The 24,303-nt window shown below is 46.0% G+C and overlaps 1 protein-coding gene across 4 annotated transcripts in view; it reads left to right on the top strand.

Annotated features, from left to right (window-relative positions):
* Window positions 1-24,303, top strand: part of PXK (PX domain containing serine/threonine kinase like) — a 93,876-nt gene that overhangs the window by 62,175 nt on the left and 7,398 nt on the right. For 2 of the 4 annotated variants that reach the window (XM_074198872.1, XM_074198870.1), the window contains exons 9-17: window positions 1,553-1,654; window positions 4,897-5,058; window positions 5,585-5,702; window positions 6,794-6,872; window positions 9,630-9,678; window positions 10,776-10,853; window positions 13,496-13,582; window positions 14,695-14,764; window positions 15,965-16,024. In XM_074198872.1, the coding sequence (XP_074054973.1) occupies window positions 1,553-1,654; window positions 4,897-5,058; window positions 5,585-5,702; window positions 6,794-6,872; window positions 9,630-9,678; window positions 10,776-10,853; window positions 13,496-13,582; window positions 14,695-14,764; window positions 15,965-16,024 (805 nt within the window). Of the gene's footprint in view, window positions 1-1,552; window positions 1,655-4,896; window positions 5,059-5,584; window positions 5,703-6,793; window positions 6,873-9,629; window positions 9,679-10,775; window positions 10,854-13,495; window positions 13,583-14,694; window positions 14,765-15,961; window positions 16,025-24,303 lie in introns of all 4 variants that reach the window. The other 2 variants (XM_074198871.1, XM_074198869.1) reach the window with 1 other exon arrangement.

The raw sequence follows: 24,303 nt of genomic DNA, 5'->3' as shown, positions 1-24,303 counted from the left end.
GGGTGATGCTGGCTGCTTTGCAAGGATCTCATGAGAATCCAATGAGATAGTGTAGAGAGTGCCTTTTGTAAACTTTATTTTTTTATTAATATTTTTGTTTTTGTATGGCAATGGGGTTAAGTGACTTGCCCAAGGTCACACAGCTAGGTAATTATTAAGTGTCTGAGGTCACATTTGAACTCAGGTCCTCCAGGGCTGGTGCTCTATCCATTATGCTGCCCCCTTTTGTAAACTTTAAAGCAGCCTCCGAAGATGAGTTGTTATTGCTGTTACTTAACAAATCATTGAGAATCTGATTTGTCCATCTGACCTTTGCTTATAGGGCAGAGCCTTTGGACTGGCAGTTGGAGACTGGGGGGCCCAGAACTCTTGATTTCACCAGAGAAAACGACAGTTGTTTCAAGTTTACTTCCTTCCCCCTTTGGCCCACTGCTCTCCTCTGCTCCCCCTTCCCATGACATGAGATGGGGGGGGGGGGCAGGCTTTAGGTAGCAGAGCACCAGTCCCAGGCTACAGCCAGATGTGTTTGGACGTGAAGCTCCAAACTGGCCCAGATCCTCCCCTTTGGACTAGCTGGCTGCCAAAGAGCATGATGCCTCCTCAGCTGAACTTCAGAAGGCAATGAAAACCTGCCTCTTTTTCCTAATTGCATCATGTGATTCTGATTCTAAAAGCCAAATGACCAAGAGTCGCTATTTCCTTTGCTCTCCAGCTTTGGAGTCCTGAGGTTTCAAATGAATAATCAAATGACAGTTATCCTGACAAATGCAACGTTACACCAATAGTGGAGCCAAACATGGGGGATAACTCTTCAGCCCAGCCCCCTTCTTGGAGCTAGGTTCATCTTAATTGGCAAAGAGGAGGAAAATAAATACTGTGCTTCATATTTAAAAAAAAATAAAGTCTAGTAAACAGAACAATCTCCCCCAAAAAGTCTGTTTAGCATCCACTTTCAGATGTTAAATAATTGCCAACCAGTGTCTGTGGATTTGATTTTTATCACTTCTTATATTCCCAGAGTCCAAATATGGCCTTATAGTCTTCCTTTTTTTGGGGGGGGGTAAGACAATGGGGGGTTAAGTGGCTTGCCCAAGGGCACACAGCTAGGTAATTATTAAGTGTCTGAGACCAGATTTGAATTCAGGTCCTTCTGACTCCAGGTCCAGTGCTCTATCTACTGCACCACCTAGCCCCTGTAGACTTCCTTTTTGCCATGTGTAGCACTGGCCTATTAATTGCCACAGACAGATCAAGATTTATTCAGCTGCCCTTGGACCACTAGACATCCCAGCCTTGACCGATATTACAAAGAAATGAATGTTTTCAGAATCCATGCTTCTTTTCCATGCCATTTTAAGGCTAGGGTTGTTGCTCTCACCCTTCTGGGATTGTGACATTCTCTAGTCTTTGCTCACTGAAAAGTTTGCAATTTCTATTGATAATATAAAGTACCTGTTTCCTCACAGGTCTTCTGACATTAAACTTGGTTCCTTTTTTTGCTCTTTGTCAATTCAGTGGTAAGGTGGTATCTTTTGTTTGCTCTTTTTCAAAGGCAAAGCCAAAAGACCCATTCCTGAAGAAATACTGCAACCCTAAGAAGATTCAGGGTCTTGAACTCCAGCAAATAAAAACATTCGGACGACAAATATTAGAGGTGAGGGGTGTTTAAATTTTACTTAAACAGAACTGGAATTCTCTCCCCCCCCAGCCCCCACCCCACCACCTCTGCCCCTTCATTCTCCAGAGGTTGCCTCATTCCAAGTGGAAGTGATCCAGGAGGAGCAGCATAAGTTAGTTTAAACTATAATGCGAAGAGCCCTGAGAGAGGGGTTAAAAGATCCAAATTTCGTCTCTGCTACTTCGTAACCATATGACTGGCTAAGTCATTGAACATCTGTGTCCAAATTTCCTTATCTGTAAAATGACTCCCAAAGTCCCTCTCTTCCAAGTGTAATTCAATATTAAAATCACCACCATTTTTAAGTGTAGAGATACAGATTTGTGAATGATGATGATGATGATTTATACACATATGCCAGAAATCACAGTAAATTTATACAAACATTATACACATGCTATAAATAATAAATTTATACATATTGCATGCACATTTATGTATATTCCTCTGCAAGCATATATTTTTGAGTGTGAACCCCTATATATAGGGTGTCCCAAATACCTTCTTGGCAGTTTTTTTTGGTTTGCTAGTTTGGGGAAGCAATCTGGGTGAAGTAGCTTGCCCAGGGTCACCCAGCTATTAAGTGTCTAAGGCTGGATTTGAACTCAGATCCTCTTGACTCTATCCACTGCACCACCTTGCTCCCCCCTTCATGTAGTTTTAAACTTTAAATAACAGAAAACTTGTACTAGAACTTTTCAAGACAACTTCTGTGTGTGTGTGTGTGTGTGTGTGTGTGTGTTCCGTATGCTATCACAGACTCTACAAGAGCAGATGTTTGAGACAGATAGCAATTTAAATTTTTATTAACTTGCTTACTAGTTTCATTGCATATTTGTGGGTAATTTGTGGATGTTGGATTATGGTAGCTGACTTTTCAGAAACTCAATGTTTAATGTCCACGATTTCTGACTTTTCCCTAATGAACTTTTTTGTTTGTTTGTTTTGAGGAATACTTTTTTAAAAATTTTTTTAGAAAGATTTTATTTATTTTGAGTTTTACAATTTTTCCCCTGATCTTGCTTCCCTCCCCCACCCCCTCACAGAAGGCATTCTGTTAGTCTTTACATTGTTTCCATGGTATATATTGATGTAAGTTGAATGTGATAAGAGAGAAATCATATCCTTAAGGAAGAAACATAAAATATAAGAGATAGCAAAATGACATAATAAGATAACGGGGTTTGTTTTTTCTAAATTGAAAGTAATAGCCTTTGGTCTTTGTTCAAACTCCATGGTTCTTTCTCTGGATACAGGTGGTATTCTCCCTTGCAGACAGCCCAAAATTATCCCTGATTGTTGCACTGATGGAATGAGCAAGTCCATCAAGGTTGACCATCACCCCTATGTTGCTGTTAGTGTGTAGGGTGTTCTGTTTCTTCTCGTCTCCCTCAGCATTAGTTCATGCAAATCCCTCCAAGCTTCCCTGAATTCCCATCCCTCCTGGTTTCTAATAGAACAATAGTGTTCCATGACATACATATACCACAGTTTGCTAAGCCATTCCCCAATTGAAGGACATTTACTTGATTTCCAATTCTTTGGCACCACAAACAGGGCTGCTATGAATATTTTTGCACAAGTGATGTTTTTATCCTTTTTTCCATCATCTCTTCAGGGTATAGACCCAGTAGTGGTATTGCTGGATCAAAGGGTATACACATTTTTATTGCCCTTTGGATGCAATTCCAAATTGCTCTCCAGAAGGGTTGGATGAGTTCACAGCTCCACCAACAATGTACCTAATGAACTTTTTAATCCCTGAACCAAGATTCTTCATTCCTCATCATCTTAAGGCACTCATACTTTAGTTTAAGGAAGTTGCAAAAAATATTAACTTGCTTCCTTCTGCTAAACCAGGGCTCATCGGTTCATCTCAGGGGCCTCCGGGGCCTGGCCAAGCTTGAACTAGTTAGACTTGCTCTGCTCCCTTGTGTGAAATTTTACAAATAGATAGAAAATGAGAAGGCTATTGAATTTTTCATAAATGTGTATCCCAATGGAAATCTGTTTTGATATTGGAATGTGGCTCTTCATGTGCAAACTGGCTAGAAGACCATCCATTTAAGAACACTGAGATTTTTTAACTTGTCTTGAACTTTCATAAGAGGCACAAAAGAAACCCTGAAGAGCAGCAGTATCTTGTGTCTATGCTTGATGCTATTCATCCCATAAAGACATCTTTTCAGTCCTAGGCTTAGAGTACTTTGCCCCTTTTTTCATGGAAGAATTTTTTGTCATTTCTCTTCAGAGGTATTGACAAAGATGGTGCTGGTATCATCTTCTTCCTCGGTGCCTGTTTGATTTTTGTTTCAAAATGTATTGACTTTTAGCAACTTTTTTAGTTTTATTTATACCTCTTATTTTACATTAGTTCCATTATAATTATTTTTCTCACCTTCAACAAATTTTTCCTTGTAACATCAACAACAAAATATTTAAGTGGACTTTAAATAAAACCTTACTAATGTCTGGCAAATCACAAGCTCTCTAGGGTCCAAAAGACCATACCTTTCCAGGGTCAGTGGAAAGTGTGAGGATGAGAAGGCCCAGGGAATCTCTTGAGTTGTCTTCAAGTATCTAAGAATTATTCCAGGGCAGAGAGATGAGAGCTTGGCCTCTGAAGGCAGGCCCAGGAGCAAGGGGGATAGGGAGTTTGGAGCCAGCTTTTGACCCAAGATATTAAAAAAACCTACTAATGTTCCTTGGAAGGTAGGAGGTCTTCCTACCCAACTGGCACCATTTTGTGGAGATGTTGCAAAAGGAGTTCTCTGTCAGATAGGGCTTAGACCAGAGATGTCCAATAGGGGCAGCCCTTGGAGCACTGAACCAGACTGAAATGTAGTTGGGAAGTATTTAACAAGATGACCAAATAATGCAATAGGACATGGGTAAGATTAATATGTGATTTTTCTAAGTCAGCATGTGGCCTGCAGAGATCTCTCTGTAGTTTGTGGCCTGTTATGATTTGAGTTTGACACCACTGGCTTAGATAGTCTCTGAGCTCCCTCAGGGTGACCTAGAAGGATTTGTTTTTTTAATGTTAAACATCCGAGGGTTTTATATGTTTATGCAGGGAGGGGATTCACTTAGGGGGAGGGGCAGTGGACGGACAGATTATAAACGCATGTAAAAATAATTTTAGCGACATAAATAAAACACAGCTGCTTTCTCCAAGTCAGACGATATAGTCCTGCTTTTTGTCTTGGATTATTTAGGCATTAAAGTTCCTCCATGAAAAGGGATTTCCTTACGGACATCTTCATTCTTCCAATGTGATGTTGGAGGGAGACACGTGCCAGCTGTTGGATCTGGAGAATTCTTTGTTGGGGCTCCCTTCCTTCTATCGATCCTATTTCTCACAATTTAGAAAAATTAATGTAAGTTGCGATGGCTTAAAGGAGAAATGTCAGGACCCAGGATTGGGTGGGGCCCATGAGACGGTGTGGCGGCAGACTACCCCAGGGCAGTGGGATGGGGAGGAAGAGGCCTGGCTGGCCTCAGTCTGGAGATGTGGGCTGTGCTTGGGCACTTCCCTTTCCTCACTGGGGGGCTTTGAGTCTAGCTTTCCTCATGAGCCCAATGAGACCCCCAAAGGGCCATCCCAGGGCTGACATCATCTGATTCCAGGGTTGTTCCTTCTTCCTCTGGGAGTCTGGGTGAGATTCCTGGGCCGGATAAGCTAGCAGGGGAGGGCTGCAAGGGAGACTGGTGGGGAAAGGCAAAGGTTCAGAGCAAGCCCTTTAATCTGCTCCATGCTTCCTTGGCCATCGGCACCCGCCCATTGGGCAACTTGTTCACAATACAGAATGGGTGGTGAAACCTGAGCATGGACTGAGGGAAGAGTGGCAATGGCTTCACGCTTCTCCAGGCATGACCCCATGTGCTCTGTCTTGTTTCCTACAGACGTTAGAAAGCGTGGATGTCCACTGCTTCGGACACTTACTTTACGAAATGACCTACGGCCGGCCCCCGGACTCGGTACCAGTGGACACGTTCCCTCCTGCCCCGTCCGAGGCTGTTGGTCAGTATGTTCTCAGACCTGTCTTTCCTGCTCACAGTTCAAATAAAGAAACTAGTTGGGGTCATGTTGCCCCACAACTGAGTCACCTTAAACTTTTACAATCTTTCTCTGTCTTGAATTTAGCAGGAGGTAGGGGTGGGGGTGGAAGGGTGTAGCCAGATGCTTTGCTCACCGCTAACATATCTGTGCCATATTCTAAATAGTGCCAGAGAGTGGGGAGAAAGCTGCTACATTCCCAGGTCGTGCCTGGGCAGGGGGGGATGGCAGGGTATGAATGCAGGCCTGGGTCAGAGATCTGGCACCATTGAGACTGGCAGTGTAGTTGAGAAGAGACCAATGACCTGGCTTCTCATGCCCACTATGCTGCTTGCAGTCCAAGAGAACATGTAACATGGCCAGGGAGGGGGCATCCAAGAAGGTGGGGCTTGAGCTGACCGTTGAAGGAGGCCGGGCATTGTGAGGGAGGAGTACATTCTGGGAATGGGGGCAGGGAACCATGCCTGTCATGCCCCCTTCCCCAAGCTGTTGCCAAGATCAGTCGGAAAAAGAGCTTTGTGAGCCTTCCATCATCTGTCAGTGTCAAGTCTCATCCCCAAGTCTTGCAAAGACTTTTGGATCCTAAGCTGGCCACTGGTTTCCCCTTTGGCCCTGTAGGGCAGGTGTTACCTGGAAGGGAAGCTCCTCTTTGATAGGATTAGTCTTCACTTTAGCATCTGGTATGGAGGCGCCTGACTTCTCAGAAGCTTGGGAGGCACAGAACACCATCAGATTTACTTCTGCTTTGAAAAGAACAAATGTTTTTTTATGAATGGTGCTTGAATTCCTCTCCCCTCTTACGCTTCTCAAACTTGTTTTTGACATTAAACCATCGCCTCATCTCGGCACGTGGTCTCCAAGCACCACGTTATACATCACCCAGCGATGATGCTGAGGCTGCCAAAGCTGCTCTCCTCAGTTGGCACCATCTGTGTGTGTGCGAAGAGTTTTGACACAGTATTGATCAGCCAGCAGAGACTTGTCAGATGGGGTGGCGGGTGGTTTGCCAGCCAGTGCGTTCTGGGTAACTCACCGGGGTGTCTTTTCCTTTCCAGTGACTGTGTTGGAAGCCCTGCTGTCTCAGGAAGCCTGTAAGAATGGTGTGCCTACTGTCTCCCGCCTCTTACAGATGCCGTAAGTCCAGAGGGTACCTGTGGGGGTTGGGGCTGGAGGGAGAACCCCCTGGTCCATAAGCCAGGGGTCCTATTAGCCCTGCCCTCCTGAGCTGGTCAATGGTTGCCACCTTCTTTCTTTCTTTTTTTAAAATTTTTATTTATTTAAGGCAGTGGGGTTAAGTGGCTTGCCCAAGGCCACACAGCTAGGTAATTATTAAGTGTCTGAGGTCGGATTTGAACTCAGGTCCTCCTGAATCCAGGGCAGGTGCTCCATCCACTGCGCCACCTAGCTGCCCCTACCCTTTCTTTGATGATGTGTCCCCATGAATGAATGCTCACACAGTGGTAGCCTCTTGGATTCTTCCTATCCTCCCCTCCCTTCTTTTATCAATATCTTTTCTTTCCTCACCCTCCAATAGGCCCCAATCTCTGTCATAACAGAATTAAAATAAAGAAAACCAGGCCAGGATAACTGGTGCACGTCTGTCCAGGCTGAGATTAGAGGCAGATTGGCCGTGCAAGAAGGGAGGGAGATGAGAGCACCTCCCCCTGCATCCCCCGACATTCTGTCTTCTAATAATCAGCTTTGATTGGTGGCCTGGGTGGCGGCCACTTGTAGACCATTTTCCATCTATATCAGCTCTTCCCCCCGATGCTTCTCTGTATTCTTAGGCCTTGTTTCTCTGCTCTGAACAAAGTCACAGGGTGTGTGTGTGTGTGAGAGAGAGAGAGAGAGAGAGAGAGAGAGAGAGAGAGAGAGAGAGAAAGAGAGAGCAGCCTTGTTTCTCCTCTGCTCTCTGGTTTACAAAGAGCTTTCAGCATGATAACCTGGAGCGGGAGGGCAAGGATGAAGGTCACAAGGGCTTGTTTCCCAAGAGCCCTGCCCTCTTCCCACCCGCCTTGATCTCCAGGTCTAAACACCTGCTTATGAATGACCCTAAGGGAGCGGCCTGTCCTTGCAGGCAAATGTGGCTGACAAGTACCAGGACCAGGAATATTGCTCCCTCCCTTGATCCTTTACTCTCTTGACCCCCATTCTGGCTGATTCGGGGGAGCCCCTGACCTCTCTGCTGCTTTGCTGGTGTCCATCCTTAGAACTAGAAGTGTGTTTTGACAGCAGACCCTTCCTGGTCTGTCCACCTCCTCACCCCCACCTCCAAAGGGTCCCCCGCTGTCTCCTCTGTCTGTATCTGGCTATTCATGGGTTGTCTTCTCCACTGGAGTGTGAGCTCCTTGAGGGTGGTTGTTGCCTTCCTTTGTATCACCAACACCTGGGATGGCGACTGTTCTTGAAAACTGTCCTGGCTGATGGGATCTAGTAGATGATTGTTGACAGAGAGGTGGATGGGCCTGCACCCCGGGGAGTGGGGGCTCGCTTGATCAGAGCCCACCTCAGGGGGCATGGAGAGACACTTGGAGCTTCACTAGGTTTCTGGGGCTCACCCAGGGATAGAACCACTGGGTATGACATCGCCTCCATGGGGAAATGCCCACACTGATTGGAAGGAGACACATCCTCCCTCCAAAGCCAGGTGGTTTTCTTGGCGCCAGCCAATTTGAAAGATAAAGGCTGGTATTTTCTTTCACATAATTCTGACCCACTTCTGGTCCAGCTTGTTTTTAAGGGTCAGTGAAAAGCTACAACCTACATTTCATTAAGCCATGTTTGGCCAGAGTAGTGGTTGGTGCCGTGCTGGCTAGAGACCCTCGGCTTCCCAGAAACATGGGAAATTAGGCAAAGGGAATTCTCAGGTACTCACAGTCATATGCACACACACACACACACAGGAAATGCCACCTTTTCCATGACCTGTCCTCTGGGCAATGCAGAATTCCTGGTGTTATTTTCAGTAGCTTGCGCCCACTGACAGTAGAATTCCAAGGCTCACACTTGAGTGCTGCTTCGAGCACCAGATCCCAGCCAGGGCCATTCCCTTTCCATGTCTCCAAGCCTGCACTGGCCAGGCCCTGCACCTTTATGGCTCTTCTTTAGTCTTCATTAGAAAATGGGTGACTGTGTTTGTAGTGAGGGCACCCCTGGTGCTTGAGGAGTGTGCAGAGGAGCCTGCTCACCGGGATCTGGAGAGGGCCTTGGGCCAGATGGGGCTGGATGCATGGAAAGACAAGAGTGCCAGGGGTACTAGGAGGTGGGAATGGGTGGTTTCCCCTGATATGATCGCCAGTCCAGGAGTGTGTCCTTGGACACACTTCAGAAAGGGTCAGTCATCCCACAGGCCTTTTGTAAGTGCCCTGGCTACCAAGACAAAAATGAAAGCCCCCCTTGCCCTCATGAGCCTTATTCTAATGGGGAGAACACCATGGACAAAGAGATAAATACAAAATAATCAAGAAATCAGCAGGAGCACTTGGAGGAGCTGAGCTTTAGGAGAGGGTGTGAGAACACAGTGGGGTGGATCTCCTGGGCCATAGGCTGTGTGGTCTTTAGTTCTCAGGTCACAAAGGTCAGAATTATTTTTGCCATGCAGAGAAAAGGAAGCAGCAAGCCCTGGTGGATAGCGGGTCAGGCCTGGACCCACGGGATGTGCTAGCTGGACACCAGGACAAGGGGCTGGAGCTCTCTCTGCCCAGACTCCAAGTCACAAGGGAGGTGTTGACTTGCATTGATGGAGGGCCTTTGCTCTCAGGAGTTCTCAACACCAACTTAATCACCAGTGCAACCCAAAGGAGCAAAGATCTGAGAGTTCCTATGAGTAAGGGTCCTTGTCTGATTGTGAATGAATCATTGGTTTTAAACAGGCTTGTTTTGTTTCTGCAGATTATTCAGTGACGTTTTCTTAACCAGTTCGGAGAAGCCGCAGTTTAAGGTAAAGTTGACCCCATGGAATTTGGAGCTTGTTGCAGGTTTGGTGCCTGTTTGAGGCCAAAAAAGAGAAAGTTGGAGTGCTGCTAGGGCTGGAAGGGGTTGGGGGGGGTCTCTTTAAAAAGTACTCTAGGGGCAGCTAGGTGGCACAGTGTATAGATCACTGGCCCTAGAGTCAGGAGGGGCTGAGTTCAAATCTGGCCTCAGCCATTTAGTAATTGCCTAGCTGTGTGACCTTGGGCAAGTCACTTGACCCCATTGCCTTACCAAAAAAGTCTTCTAAGTTAGGAGTGCAAAGGAAAAGAATTTTAGCTTTTAAGAAGAGAGAAATCCCTGACTAGGAAGTTAGTACCCCAGGAACCCTCAGGCACCCCATTGTTTCTTAGCCTTCTGACTTTCACCCTGGGTTCTCTCCCCCCTCCCCCCAGTCTTTGTACTTAAGGTTGCACAGATGATCAAGTGGACCTCACTTTTCTGACCAGAGTCAGCATGTGCCCATTTTCTAGGCTATATACATCGAATTGAGTTAGCCAGACTCAGAGTCTGATTCTTGGAGACAGTCTCTATTTTGGAGCCTGGGCTCGAGGAACTCTCAATCCCTCAGATTGTGCTTTGCTTTGCTCTTCAAAATGGATTCTGGTTGAGCCACTAGGAGGAGCTTATAGGAGCCCTGGGCAGAAAAATCATGGAAGTTGATAAGAATGTGATTTCTTGATCATGGCTCAGTGGAAAGAGCATTGACACAGGGTCAGGACCCACGTTCAGGTCTTCCCTGGACCACTTACTCATGGGTGATGCTGGGCATATCATACAATGAGCAGGCCAGACCAGATGGCCTCTCACGTCCCTTCCTACATGCCAGTTCTGATTCTGAATTGTTTCCCTTTACCTGCGTTCTATGAAAGGGTTGAGCTCATTGTTGGTGCCAGGGCTGCTGTGTTGGCAACTTCTTCCTTATCATATTTCGGGTGGCTCTTTGTTTCTTGCCAACAAGTACTCCTGGAAGGAAAAATGGGCATGGGAAAATGGCCTTGGTTCTTACTTCATCCTCATCATGGATATGAACCTCCTCTCTCTCCCTCTCTTTCCTTTTCCTTCCAGATCCCCACAAAGTTAAAAGAGGCATTGAAAATCGCCAAAGAATGCATGGAGAAGAGGCTAATTGAAGAGCAAAAACTGGTAAATTTTCTCTTGGTTGTTCATGTTTTCCACTGTGCCCTTAATCCTTTTTCTTTCCCCTTTTAGGGAAGATGTAGCCAATGGGGATGGTTAGACTGAATGGTCAGCTGTCTGTCTGAACCTACCCAAGATTAGAATGGTTGGATGGATGAATGGATAGATAGATGGGTGGAACATTTATTTCTTTTTTATTTTACTTTATTTTTTTTTAATTTTACAATTTCCCCTCCCAATCTTGCTTTCCTTCCCCCAACCCCCCCCACCCCCAGTCTTTACGTGGAACATTTATTAAGTGCTTCTCTAGCCTGGTCACTTCTCTGTGATCTGGGGACATAAAAACAAATAGACAGCTCTCCAGCCTTCAAGATGACTCTTGAATGGCAGAAAAACTACACAAAAAGGGGAAAGCAGAGAGGAGGAAAGGCAGGGCTGCTGCTGAGGGAGGTGGAGAAGGAGAAGAGTTGGCAGTGAGGTGAACAGGATCTGGGCTCCTGAAAATGTTGATCTAGACTTGGGATTCACCAGTCAAAGGAGTGGGCCTCAAGGCAGAGCCATGTCCAGGGAGTAGAGGGTGCTGCCAAGGGGGGAGATGCCCTAGAGAAGGACGACAACATATCCCTCTTGAAGAAGAGGGGAAAAGAGGCGGATTTGGAGATGAGGAGATCCAGTCTGTTCCTTCATTCACATATTCAAGCCTCTGGGCAAGGTCTTCTGCCAGGAGGCAGCTGGAGCCTCTGTCATACACGCTGTTCTCAAGTAGCTTCTAGTCCAATAGGGTGAAGCTTCTTGGCCACAGATAACTTTGACACAAACAAGAGTGAGAGAAATGTTGGAGGATAGAGTCAGACCCGATGTTCTGAGGATTCCCAGGAGTCCAAGGATCCCCGCTGGTCCTGTGCCCGGGGGACTAGGAGCCGGGGCTGCCATTAACTGACACCTTCAGGCTGAACAGGTTGGCCCATTTGACCAACAGGACACCTAGAACAGGACTTTTTTTTTTTTTTTGCAAGACAAACGGGGTTGAGTGGCTTGCCCAAGGCCACACGGCTACGTAATTATTAAGTGTCTGAGACCGGATTTGAACCCAGGTCCTCCTGACTCCAGGGCCGGTGCTTTATCCACTGCGCCACCTAGCCGCCCCTGGACATAACAAACAAGTCCTGTTCTGGGGCGGCTAGGTGGCGTCGTGGATAGAGCACCGGCCCTGGAGTCAGGAGGACCTGGGTTCAAATCCGGTCTCAGACACTTAATAATTACGTAGCTGTGTGGCCTTGGGCAAGCCACTTAACCCCATTTGCCTTGCAAAGACATAAAAAAAAAGTTTGTTATGTCTTGGGAAGCCTTCAAACCTTCTCAAGGGCCTGTTTTAAAATGTATAAAATAAAATATGGAGGACTTGAGAAGAAACCAATTACATTGAAATACAGCTGCTGACATATTTTCTCTGACTCCTTTGGGGGATCTGTGCCCCCCCAGGTGAAGAGACATCTGATCCAAGTGTCTGTCAGATAGTTAACAACATGGAGGTAGATCCTGGGGGAGAAGTTGAAACTGGAGAGGTTTGGGTGTCTGCTTCCTGGGCACGAACAGTAGCCATTTCAGCGGCTATCAGTCACCAAAGGCTGTGAGGACCCCATTGAGCTGGCATGCTCCTTGTGCCTCCTGCCCCCACATACTGAGGACAGCTGGATGGCTGAGGGCTTTGGAGGGCCAGGGTGGAACCAGAAGCAGCTGAGCGTGGGAGGCATGATGGTGGGACCCTCCTTGTTTGCCCGTTTTGTCCAGGTGACCTCAAGGGGACAAAGTCCTTCCCCGTCTGGCTTCAGCCTGTCTTTCTAGACTGACCCACGTATACTACATTCCAACCAAACAGCTGAAGGGCTTGCCCTGCCCTTCCAGGTTGGCACCTAGCACCAGGGCTCCCTCCTCTTCACCTGTCCCTTGCTGATCCCCTCAGGAGCAGGGTTGGTGCTTCTCTCTCTCTCTCTCACACACACACAGACACACAATTTGCACACGCACATGCTCTCACGCACACCATAGACACTCACCCATGCACACATCCACCTGCCTTCACACTCGCATTTGTACTCACAGATGCACACACACGTCACATGCATGCACTTACACACGCATACAGACACACCCTCACACTCACCCAGTGTCTGTATACATTCTGTAACTGTTGGCAGCTCTCATTCCCCCTCAGTAGAAGGAAGGTTTGAGGCTGGACCTGTTTCCTTTTTTGTCCGATTCCTCAACCCCTCAGAAGTCGCAAATACAAGTTGCCAATAGAGAGCCCTGGAGTCAGGCCCCAGCCCTGATCCTCTTGTTGCTCTGGGCCAGAGTAGTCAGACGTGGACCCAAGAGTCTCCATGACTTAAGGCTGTAAGCAGCAGAGAGAGACAGCAGGCCCAATCAGGAGATGATGCTTCCTTTTCCAGGGGTTCCTGATGCAGGGAAACCCCAGACCTTGTCCTCGCCTCCTTCTCCCTGGCCCCTAGCACAGAGCCTGGTTCCCAGCTGGAGCATGATAAATGTTCTGACTGAGATGTCCTCCAGGATCACGGGAGGGGGCAGATATCTGGGGGACAGAACCAAAGCCTGAGAGGCCTGATGCCTGTGGTTGTTGTTTCTTAAAGATTCACCAGCATCGCAGATTGACAAGAGCCAAGTCCCACCATGGCTCCGAGGAAGAGAGGAGGAAACGAAAGATTTTAGCCCGGAAGGTGAGAAAGATGTGGGGGGTCTTGTCGCCATGTCTGGGAAGGATGGAGAATGAAAGGGTCTCTCCTTGGTGATGGCAGCGTTCTGGGCAAGTCTGCCTCCAAGGTTCTGGCCCCCAACCTCAACTGTATTGCTCCTGAGCTCATTCCTCTCTCTTCCCCCCTTTAGGGTGTGTGTGTGTGTGTGTGTGTGTGTGTGTGTGTGTGTATGAGAGAGAGAGACAGACAGACAGACAGAGACTGACCCATTGTGCAATCTGGTAAAGCCTGTGGCCCCCACTTCAAAGTCAGTTTTTTATTTTGTTTTGTTTTCTGGTTTTGGCAAGGCAGTGGGGGTTAAGTGACTTGCCCAAAGTCACACAACTAAGTAATCATTAAGTGTCTGAGGTCAGATTTGAACCAAGGGCCAGTGCTGTATCCACTTCGCCACCTAACTGCCTCCCCTTGTGTGTATTTCAATATAATTGGTTTTTCTTTGTGTATTTTATTTTGTGTACTTAAAACTGACTCCAGGGGCAGCTAGGTAGTGAAAAGGATAGAGCACTGACTCTGGAGTCAGGAGGACTTCAGTTCAAATCCAGATTTAGACACTAAATGATTACCTAGCTGTTTGACTTTGGGCAAATCCCTTACCCCCTCCCATTGCCTTGTAAAAACCAAAAAAAAAGGGGGGGGGAGAAAGAAAGAAAGAAAAAGAAATACACACATGGTGGTATCATATGTGCTATCAAAACACACACACACACAAATAACCATGTTGAAAAAACACCCTAACAGGTCCCATGTTAGGAACCCCTGAATTAGATGATCTCCACTACCATAAGGACCTGATACCTCAATTAATGCAAAAAAATTAGAATTTTCCTTTGAAATAATATTTTTTCCTATTATCTGCTTTCTTTGGTTCTGACTTCTAAAAAGTGCATCCATTGATGCAATTGAATCTTCCAAGATATTCTTAACTTTTGGAACTTCTGGTGTTGACTCCCAAGTCCGACAGCCTGTTATATTATAGTCTTCTCAGATGTGTAAGGCCACAGAGGTCCCATCTGTTTTAAATCCACCCACAGCTTCAGCCTGTTGACTTATTCCTTCCCTGTTATTTTTTTTTTAAGAAATCAAAGCGCTCTGCATTTGAAAATAGTGAAGAACAGTCAACCAAGTACAGCAACTCCAATAATTCAGGTAACTTCTTCAAATAGTCTTGGACACGGGCCTCGCTGGTAGTGGTCTTGAACCCCATGGAGGAAGGGAAATACCTAGGCAGACGAGGCCTCTCTGGTTCTCTCATTTCTGAAGGAGGAGGTGACCAGATGACTCTCAACGTCTAAACTGAGCTGAAAAAAAATTTTAAAAAAATCCACTTAAACTGAGCTGAAGCATTGGTCTGCCAAAAACAGAACTTTGCCAAGTGTAAGGCCATAGCCCAGCTGGGATTGGTATGTGGAATCTGGGAAGAAAGGGGGCTTGTCAGGGAGGTATAAAAAATATACAGAAAATGAGAATTTTGTCAGTGTGAACAAGGAGAATCATTGCTTATCTTAAAAGAGAACTGAAAATATGAAAAGATGGGCAACCAAAAGATAATAAACAAGGGCCTGGGTGATCTCCAAGCTGGGTCATCATCCTCTGAGTAACTGTGGACTTATTATCGTATCAAATGTCAGAAAAAAAGCACCTCCCTGTTAAAAACAAAATGGAAACCCTCCTGGCACTGCCTGTGTCACCCACAGGGCTCTGGGGAAGAATTTTTTTTCCCCTGTGATTGCATCCTGAACAGGCTCCATGATTGCTCTTCTCTCTATTGGTACTGCCTCAGGAGTGATCATTGGTTCAGGAAGAAATGGCACCCTCAGGTGCACAGGCTTCTGAAACTTGCCCAAAATTGAATGGATGGACAGATAGATAGATGGATGGACAGATGGCTAATTGATTGAATGAATCAATGAGTCAGTGAAAGAAAAATCATTTAAGTGCTTTCTATATGGTAGCTGCCATACTAAGAATTAAGCATACAAATACAAAAGCAAGGACAAACCCCTGCCCTTAAGAAGCTTATATTCTAATGAGGGAAGCAACCCAAGTCAAGAAGGGGTACTTGGGACAATAAAGGAAATGCTAGGGCCGGGGAGTGGGGCTCCAGAGAAGGAATCATGGCAGAATCAGGTCGATCGTGGAGACGGAGTTTAAAAGAGACCAGACCTGAAGGAGCAATGAAAGGTAGGGAGAAGTGAAGTCTGGCGATGAGTGTGTTCTCTGAATTTTCTGAATTCTAGTACCATTGAGCAGGAAGGATATATGTTCCTCATTCATGTTCCTGGCTAATGCTGAATTTTCCAAATTCTTTAGTTAATATGAGGCTCTCTCTTTTTTTTGTCTTAGCAGGATCTGGGGCAAGTTCCCCACTGACATCCCCTTCATCTCCAACACCACCCTCAACAGCAGGTGAGTGAGTAGTTGTCAAGTCTAAGTTTAACTGCTTCTTCACAACCAGTTGTGTAATATTCTGTGGGCTCCAGCATCCTTCGGAGAAGGATGTTTCTGAGCAAGATAGCATTGTGATTTGGGAAGCAGAAGGTTTGACTCTTGAGTATTTGAATATACATGTGGTTCTCCTTGGAAGGTCAAGCTTGCATTGACCAGTTTGCCTTCTGTGTCATATGAGCTTGACTGACCCAATTATTTTTCTCCTGTGGATAATGGAGATATGTTCTGCAAATGTTTTGGGGACATTCGGTGGTCTTCAACTTATTGCCTTGGTGATGAGTTCCATTTATAGGTTTTGAGGTACCCTATGTCCTCACATGAACTCTAGCTCATTGTGGTTACCCAAGGACTTGATCCTCCCTGTGCCTCTTCTGAATATGTTCCACCATTTTTAAGTGTAAACATGTAAAGTTTTTCTACCAACCATTAACTATTCACAACTGGTCAAGTGCTCATTGCTCACACTTGGTGTGGGAAATTTTTCATTTGAAATAAATTTTCCAATTCTGCTCCTGGCCCCAAAATTTATAGTAACAATATCTCCAAACTGATTTGGTAGTTTTTCAGTTTTCAGCCAATGTGGTCTAGCCGGCTCCCTCTAATCTAGGGTTTCCTTAGGTCAGCTTTACGAATCTCAATTTCTCAAGGAAAAAGCAAAATCGTATGCTTAGTTTTGTTCTGCTGAGAATGACAGCTACCATCTTCTAATATGTTCTTATGAACGACCAGCTGAACCATCAAATCAGTTAATAAAACTTATTTTTAAGTATGTGTTATGTGCTAGCTGGAGATAGATACAAAAAAGTGGTCTGTCACCTTGCCCTCAGGGAGCTTACCATCTATCAGGAAAAGAGTTCCCACAAAAGCTGGCTACCAAGATGATAACCTGAGCTTTCTCCTTAGAGGAGTTTGTGGCCCCATCCACCAATCGGAGAGGTGGAGGGAAGAGCCCCAAAGCTGATGTTATCTTAGAGAGGATGAGCATGGTGGAGAGGTCAGAGAATTCTCATGTGAGAGATTTCTGATTATATTATAAGGTATCTTAACTCACTCCCTGAATAGAATCTTTCTCCCACTGTCCCCTCCCCCCGTCTGAATGAAATCAAATAGATTGTACCTATATGAATACATATATAAATATATATATTGTATTAAAATATGAGAGACTGATATTTAGCATGTCATTATCTTTAAAACTTTATGGTATATGTGATACCTGTAGTCATCCCCACAGGTTGGGTTCCTTCAGGGACCATGACCACAACCCCAGGTGCTAGGCCCTCTGGGTTCTGCCCTCTTAATACAAGGGCTTCCAAGCTCTCTCTGGGGGGCTTATCTTTAATAGTCACTGGACACAGTTAATCCACAGTCAAGTAGATATCACAGCAAAAGTTGGGATGGCATTATTAGAATTATGATAACATCCCCCCCTCCTCAACCTGGGGTACAGCAGACCCCTTCCCAGCTATACCCAGTATGTGGCCAATGAGAGACTGAACCCATGCAGGGAGTCTAGAAGATCCTCAAAGAGAGGGTGCCTCTAGGGATCCCAGCCCTCAGCGGCCTTGTACTCCTGGGTCCAACGTCTCTTCTAGGTATCCCACAACTAGCCTCCCCGGGCTCGTTCTACTTCACAGCTCAGTTCTTGGTGGCCAGGGCCGGCTCCCTGTGGGCCCACAGAACTGGTAGTGACGGACCTGGCTTGCTCCTTTCCAGGTCGGTAATTGCTGAAAGCTGCCATGGCCAACCCCCAAGAATCCAGGAACACTTCCCTCTTGGGGTCTGGCTTCTTCCTCCATGGCCACCATAGCTGTGGAGAGTCTTGATTCATAAAGAGCAGAGTTCACAGGGCAAGGTGGGGTCTTCAACCTAAAATACCTCTGTGTCTCTGTTACCTGTCCCTTTCTTTCTAGAAGTTCTATTGATTTGGCTGGCCTGAGGCAGGGGGTTCTTCTTCCACCTCCTCCCCTCCACCCAATTTAATAATTCTCCCTCGGTCTGTTAATATGTTGATGGTGGTTGGTTACTCGTTCCAGATCCCCCTCCCCACTCAGCTGGGTTCCCATCCTCATTCCTCATCTCTGGGGTTCGAGTTTGAGTCTTTATTAAACTCTCCATCTCTTCAGCCTTATCTAGTCTGCTCCTTACTCTGTACTCTAGAGATAGGGAGCATAGATTTAGAGCCAGCAGGGACCCTCAAAGCCACAAAGACCACCCCTCTCATTTTACAGAAAAGGAAGGAGAGGCTGAGGGAAGACTTTGGAGTTTAATGAGTTGGGGGGTGACACAGTCAGATCTGCTTTAGGAAAATCCCTTTGGGGGCAGGTGGGTAGCACAGTGAATAGAGCACCTGCCCCTGGAGCCAGAAGGACCTGGGTTCAGATCCTGCCTCAGACACTTAATATTTACTTAGCTTTGTGACCTTGGGCAAGTCACTTAACCCATTTAAGCCTTGCAAAAACTAATAATAATAATAATAAAATAATAATATTAATATTAATAATAATAATAATAATGAAAGGGGAGCAGCTAGGTACCGTAGTGGATAGTGTACTGGTCCTGGAGTCAGGAGAGCCTGAGTTCACCTCCAGACACAGGAAAGTCCCTTTGGAGACTGACTGGAGGATGGACTGGAGTGAGGAGAGACTCTAGGGAGTCAGACCCCCCCTCTCCTCCCACTCTTCCCCACCAGGTTATTGCAGTAGTCCATTTAAATGAGTCAGCCCCAGAAGGCAGTGTTCGAGGAGAGAAGAGGATGCTATATGGGAGAGATGTTGCAGGGGTGAAATCAATAGGCTTTGACAACATATTGCATGTTGGGGAGCAAAAGATAATGGGGAGTCCAAGAGGACTCCTAAGTTGTGGGCCTGAGGGACTGGGAGCATGAGAGTGATCAGGAAGTCTGGAAAGGAGAAGGGTATGGATAGAAAGAGGATTATCTCAGTTATGAACGTCTAGGTGGAGATTCCCTATAGGCAACTGGAGATTCCAGGTCAGAGATGAGCAGAGCTTAGGGCTGGAGAAGCAGGTTAGAGAAAATCATAGCAAGTGTTATTGCTATTCAGTCCTTTCGGGCACATCAGACTCTTCAGAACCCTTTCTGGGTAGAGATACTGGAATGCTTTGCCATTTCCTTCTCCAGCTCATTTTACAGATGAAGAAATTGAGGATTAGGTGACTCACCAAGGGTCAGAGATTCAAATTCAGGCCTTCCTGACTCCAGACCCAGGGCTCTATCTGCTGAGCCACCTCGGCATTGCAGATGGTTATTGGATCTTTCAGAGCTGAGACCTTATGGAGTGAAATGATTAGAGGGAGAAGCCCCAGGGCAGAACCTTTAGGCATGCCCTCAATTGGTACCAGTGACCTGGAAGGAGATCCAGCAATGAGACAGAGGAGGGCTACAGGGGTCAGCAGTGCCCAAGACTGCCAAGAGGGAGGATGAGGATTGAGAAAAGGCCAGTGGACTCGGCAGCTAAGAGAGCCTTGCTGACTCTGGAGAGGGTAATCTGTGTGGAATGAGAGGATCAAAAGCAGGATCAGGGAGAGAGATTGGAGAGGAGATGGGAACCCCATTGGGGGAGGCCTTCCCAAGGAGTTGAGCCTCAAAGGGGAGGAAAGACAGGGGATGGTAATGATCAGGGATGGCAGCGACAAGGATGGAGGAGACCCGGGCCTGTTTATGAGCAGAGGGAAGGGTAGTAGGGCAGTCAAGTGGGGGGGGGGTCAGGAAAGAGGGGTGAGGAAGGATGAAGAGGTTGGGACAGGAGCTGATTAGGGAGGTTAAAGGATGGGCCTTTACTAGTCTTTCTTGCTTTCTTTCCCAGCCCCGAGGCTAGCAATTTTGGATCTCCCTCCTTCTAATCCCTGTGATTCAGAATTTGTTGACTACCTGGTTAAAATCTCCTTTTTCTATCTCCTCTTTTCTAGACTTTCATTACTATATAACTCAACCCTGCCTTACCCTCCCAAAACTATCCCATTTTTGTTTGAAGACCTCTGATAAGAGGAGACTCACCACTCACCTATCCCAGCCCTCCTGTTTGCAACCTAGGTGTCCTTGGACCTTGTCACCCACCTAGATCTCCACCTCCTCCTCTGAAAATAGAGGGATTGATTAGACCAGATGGCCACTGCTGTCCCTTCCAGTTCTCTTCTGATCCTGAAGGGATTCCGACTGTCCCTGGGGAGCCTTCATTATTACCCTAGCAGACTTGTTCCTACATCAGGTTTCTGTTGGCTCTTCTCTCACCCTGACCCCTCCAGGCTCTCCTCTGCAACTAAACATAGCAAATCCAACCTTTGTCTACCTACTGGCCCTTCAGGGACTTGAAGAAACACCCCCTGCCCCTTTTAAAGATTTCTCTTCTCCAGCTCCTTGAGACTGCTTTTGTCTGTCAATGGTGTAGTTTGGGAGGAGGATTTTAGGGTGGTCATAGTAAATTGATAATATAAACATTAGTTTATGAGATGGGTCTAAATATAATTTGCAAGTTTTTTTAAAGTAGGACTGTCAGGTTATATCGTTAGGTGAAGTTGAATTTATGCCCAAAACTGGAAATCAGTCACATAATTGTGAGAAAATGAGTAACAGACAAAAATACGCTTATGCCTCAGAATACTTTCAGACTCTAAGGCAGTGTCACTCAAAATAATAACATGAATTAATGATTTAAGACCACCTGGAAACCAGTAAGCTATCAAATAATTATGCTAAAGAAGAAACATTAAAAAATAGTAATGGAATATTTAAAAGAGAACCATAACACTAAAATGATTTCCCAAAATCCACAAGATGCTCCACAAGTCATTGTCAGGGACCTATTTCTTGCCTGAAAGGAATTTATTTTTATTCCAAGTCAACTGAGCCAGAAGGGGTTCGCATCTATGAAAATTCATAAAATAATAAACAAGGGATGGCTTATTTTTTTTTCTTTAAAATGAAATGCAAGGGGCAGCTAGGTGGTGCAATGGATAGAGCACCGGCCCTGGAGTCAGGAAGACCTGAGTTCAAATCCAGCATCAGACTTAATAATTACCTACCTGTGTGACCTTGGACAAGTCACTTAACCCCATTGCCTAGCAAAACCAAATAAAATAAAATGCAACCTTTTTTTTTCATTAAAGGAAAAGGAGCTTTATTTTTCCATCTCTGATCATCTGCACAGGTGACCTGATTGTTCTCCCTGGAGCAGAGGTTGGTTGTGACTCCTTTGCTCAAAAACTCCTTTGGCTCCCTCTTGCCCCAGGATATAATTCCTAGTATTCCTTTCCCACCTCCTGCACCCTGGGATTCCTGGCTCCCGACCCTGCTCTCCCAGGTTAGCCACTCTTTTCTTTCACTTTCTCCATGTTCTCACTTTCTCACCTCCACCTTGTGGAATTTCTAGTTTCCTTCAAATCTCAACACAATAGCCTGCTTTTAGATAGTGCATGGCGTTGCAAAGCTGTTTCATAGGTTTTTCTCATTGGAGCCTCACAACAACCTGAGGGGTTGTTTTTACACCCCTCCCCACACTGATTAGTGGGGGAACCTGAGACAGAAGTGAAGCGACTTAGGGTCACCCGGCTCACCAATGTCTGAGAAGGGATTTAAACTCAAGGTCTTCCTGATGCCAAACCCACCATGCCCCCCAGCTGCCCCTGGTTACTGGCACCCTCCCCAGAGAAAGTCCCTTTTACATTTTTTGTTTGATTTTCTGTGTTTATCTTGTTTCTCCTTAGTAAACTATCAGCTCCTTAATTAAGGACAAGGTCTGGGATTGTCTCTGTTTTGGTAGCCCCAGCACCTAGCAGGGCCCCTGGCCAATGAGAGCACTTCACGCAGGACTTGGAAAACATTCCTAGGCTTCTCCCTTTGGGTTGTCACTGTGTTATAACTTCGTTGCCATAATAATCGGGCCAACGAGCTGTATCTTCCTTTCTTAGCTCATTAGTCTCTGTTGTATTACCAGTTAGGAGAACAAGCCAGAAAGTGGGGGTTGGAGTCATCAAGACCTGGGTTCACATTCCAGCTCTGGAACCATTCATCAGTCACTTCGAGGCCTTAGGAAACTTTCGGGGACTTTGGACCAATTCACAGCCCGTGGGAGCCACAAGAAATAGCTAAACTTTCGCAAGTGCATATTTTGCATATATTTTCAGTTAAAGATAGCCCTAAGCTTGTGAATTATTTCTGGCAGTAGTACAAAGACTGTTGCGGTTTCCCTGATAGTCCTAGCCAAAAGAAGTCTTACGCTCGCTCATGGGCAGCTTTCCAGTGCCAATAAAAACAGCATTGCCCTTTTGGGAACGCACCTAACTGCCTTCTCAGGTGTGGAAGCCACCGTGGTCAACATACAAACTGTACCGGATAACAGCCTTGATGGCCACCGTGCTGGTGGTCTCTGCTAGTGTGGGGCAGGAGCGTGGAGAGTTCAAGCAATGGTTGGCATTGTGCTTTCTCTTGGCCTTTTCCTTGTGGCTTGTAATAAACCTCCCCCTACTTCTTAGACTTTCTGTTTGTGGGCTAATCTCAGCACATTGCCCCGAAGAATCCCCTAATTTATGTGTATAGAGGCCTTAGCATCCGACTCATTCTCTTGTGGCAGAGCTACTGCTTTGTGATTCCTTAGTTCTTAAAACCAGGTCTATTAAGTCACAGAATTTGGGTTGGAAGGTCTCTCTGGGGTGTAGTAACAACGATAATAGTATCAATTAGCACTCCTGGGTTTGCCATGTGAGGGTTGCCAAAGGCTTGATGAATGTCTCATTTAAGCCTCACAACCACCCTGAGAGGTGGCACTCTTGTAGCCCATTTTACACAAATGAGGAAAATGAGGCAGAGGGGAGGGCTTGCTCCGGGGGATACAGCTGGTCAGTGTCCACCTCACCGAATCCTGCCTCTTACGCAGAGGAACACTATCTTCCTACACCAAACCACACCAGGGGTCCTTCTCTGCTTCTGAGCCCACCACCTCCTAGGGCCATCCCCTCCACTTTGAGGCAACTCTTTCTCAAACACGGTTGTTATTGGTGTGGTTCCTCTGAGTCTAAATCTTCTTCTGTCCCTTCCCCCATTGCTGTTGGTTCTGCCTTCTGGGGTCAACTTCTCTTTTATGACCCTCAGATCCCAGAAGATGGAGGCTTTTTTTCTCCTTCCTAGAGAGTACCCAGGCCCTTCACTTGATCCTCTTGGGGCCACCCTTCACCAGCCTAAGTGAGAGAGTACCGAACCTTTCCTCCATGGTCAGGGTTTGGGGTTCCAGAAGGAAAAATTGTCAAAAATAGAAAAATCTGCAAATGGAATCCAAAGGAAAGTCAATGACCCAAAGACCAGGATGGGCAAAGTAAAGGATAAATAACCATCTTGATTGTTGCCATAGGGCTTTCTGGTTTATAAGGCTCCTTTAATCATTTGACTTAGAATAATCCCATTTGTCGTGCTCTGAAGTCAACAAATCTGATGGAATAAGTAATATCATCATCCTTTTTAACAGAGGCCAAAGCTGAGTTAAGCCCAGGGTCACATAGCTAAGAGTCTAAAAGAATTAAAATCTATGTCCGGTTCTTACACATTTCCCACAGGGTTACCTCGACCCCCTTAAATGGTTTCATATGTGCCTTGGAGTGTCCCTGAGACAGGAGCCTTGACTAGTATAATTGTTCTCTTATTTCACTTGAAGGACCTATTTCTTTGAAATCAGCACCTAGCTTAGGGACCTCAAGAGATCCCCTTATCCGGGGGTTCCTGACTTGTTTCTTGACTAGTGGATAAAGCCATGGAACCTTCTCAGGCTCGTGGTTTTATACACAGAAAATATATTGAATACGTTGGGATCCAGAGATCAAAATACTTTTTAAAATCCCAAGTTCAACAGCTCCCAGTTGAAAAAAAAAACCCTGATCTAATAAAACTCATTCATTTTTACAAATGAGAAAAGGGTCTTTGAGAGGAAAAGTGATTTAAACTGGGTCTCATGGTATGTCACAGAGCTGAGATTTGACCCTCTGCCCTCCTTAAGGCCTGCTGCCAACCTCCTAGAGGATCTCAGGTGTGTGGCCACAGTTGTGTTGGCTCCCTTCTTTGGGGACAGTCAGGGAATGGGCTTTTTCCCTCCTTTTGTGCTAAGTCATGGATTTAAATCACTTGAGGACAAGATGAGTCAGCTTTAAGGAAGTTATTATTCCTTCCGTGTGACTAAGGAGCCTCTTGATTGCCAAACAAAAACAAAACCCAGTGTTCCCCCTGTTTTAAA

The sequence above is a fragment of the Macrotis lagotis genome, chromosome 8 (genome assembly GCF_037893015.1).
Source record: "Macrotis lagotis isolate mMagLag1 chromosome 8, bilby.v1.9.chrom.fasta, whole genome shotgun sequence".
NCBI lineage: Eukaryota > Metazoa > Chordata > Mammalia > Peramelemorphia > Peramelidae > Macrotis > Macrotis lagotis.
The sequence above is the reverse complement of the archived record's forward strand: the minus strand, read 5'-3'. Positions and strand labels throughout refer to the sequence as shown.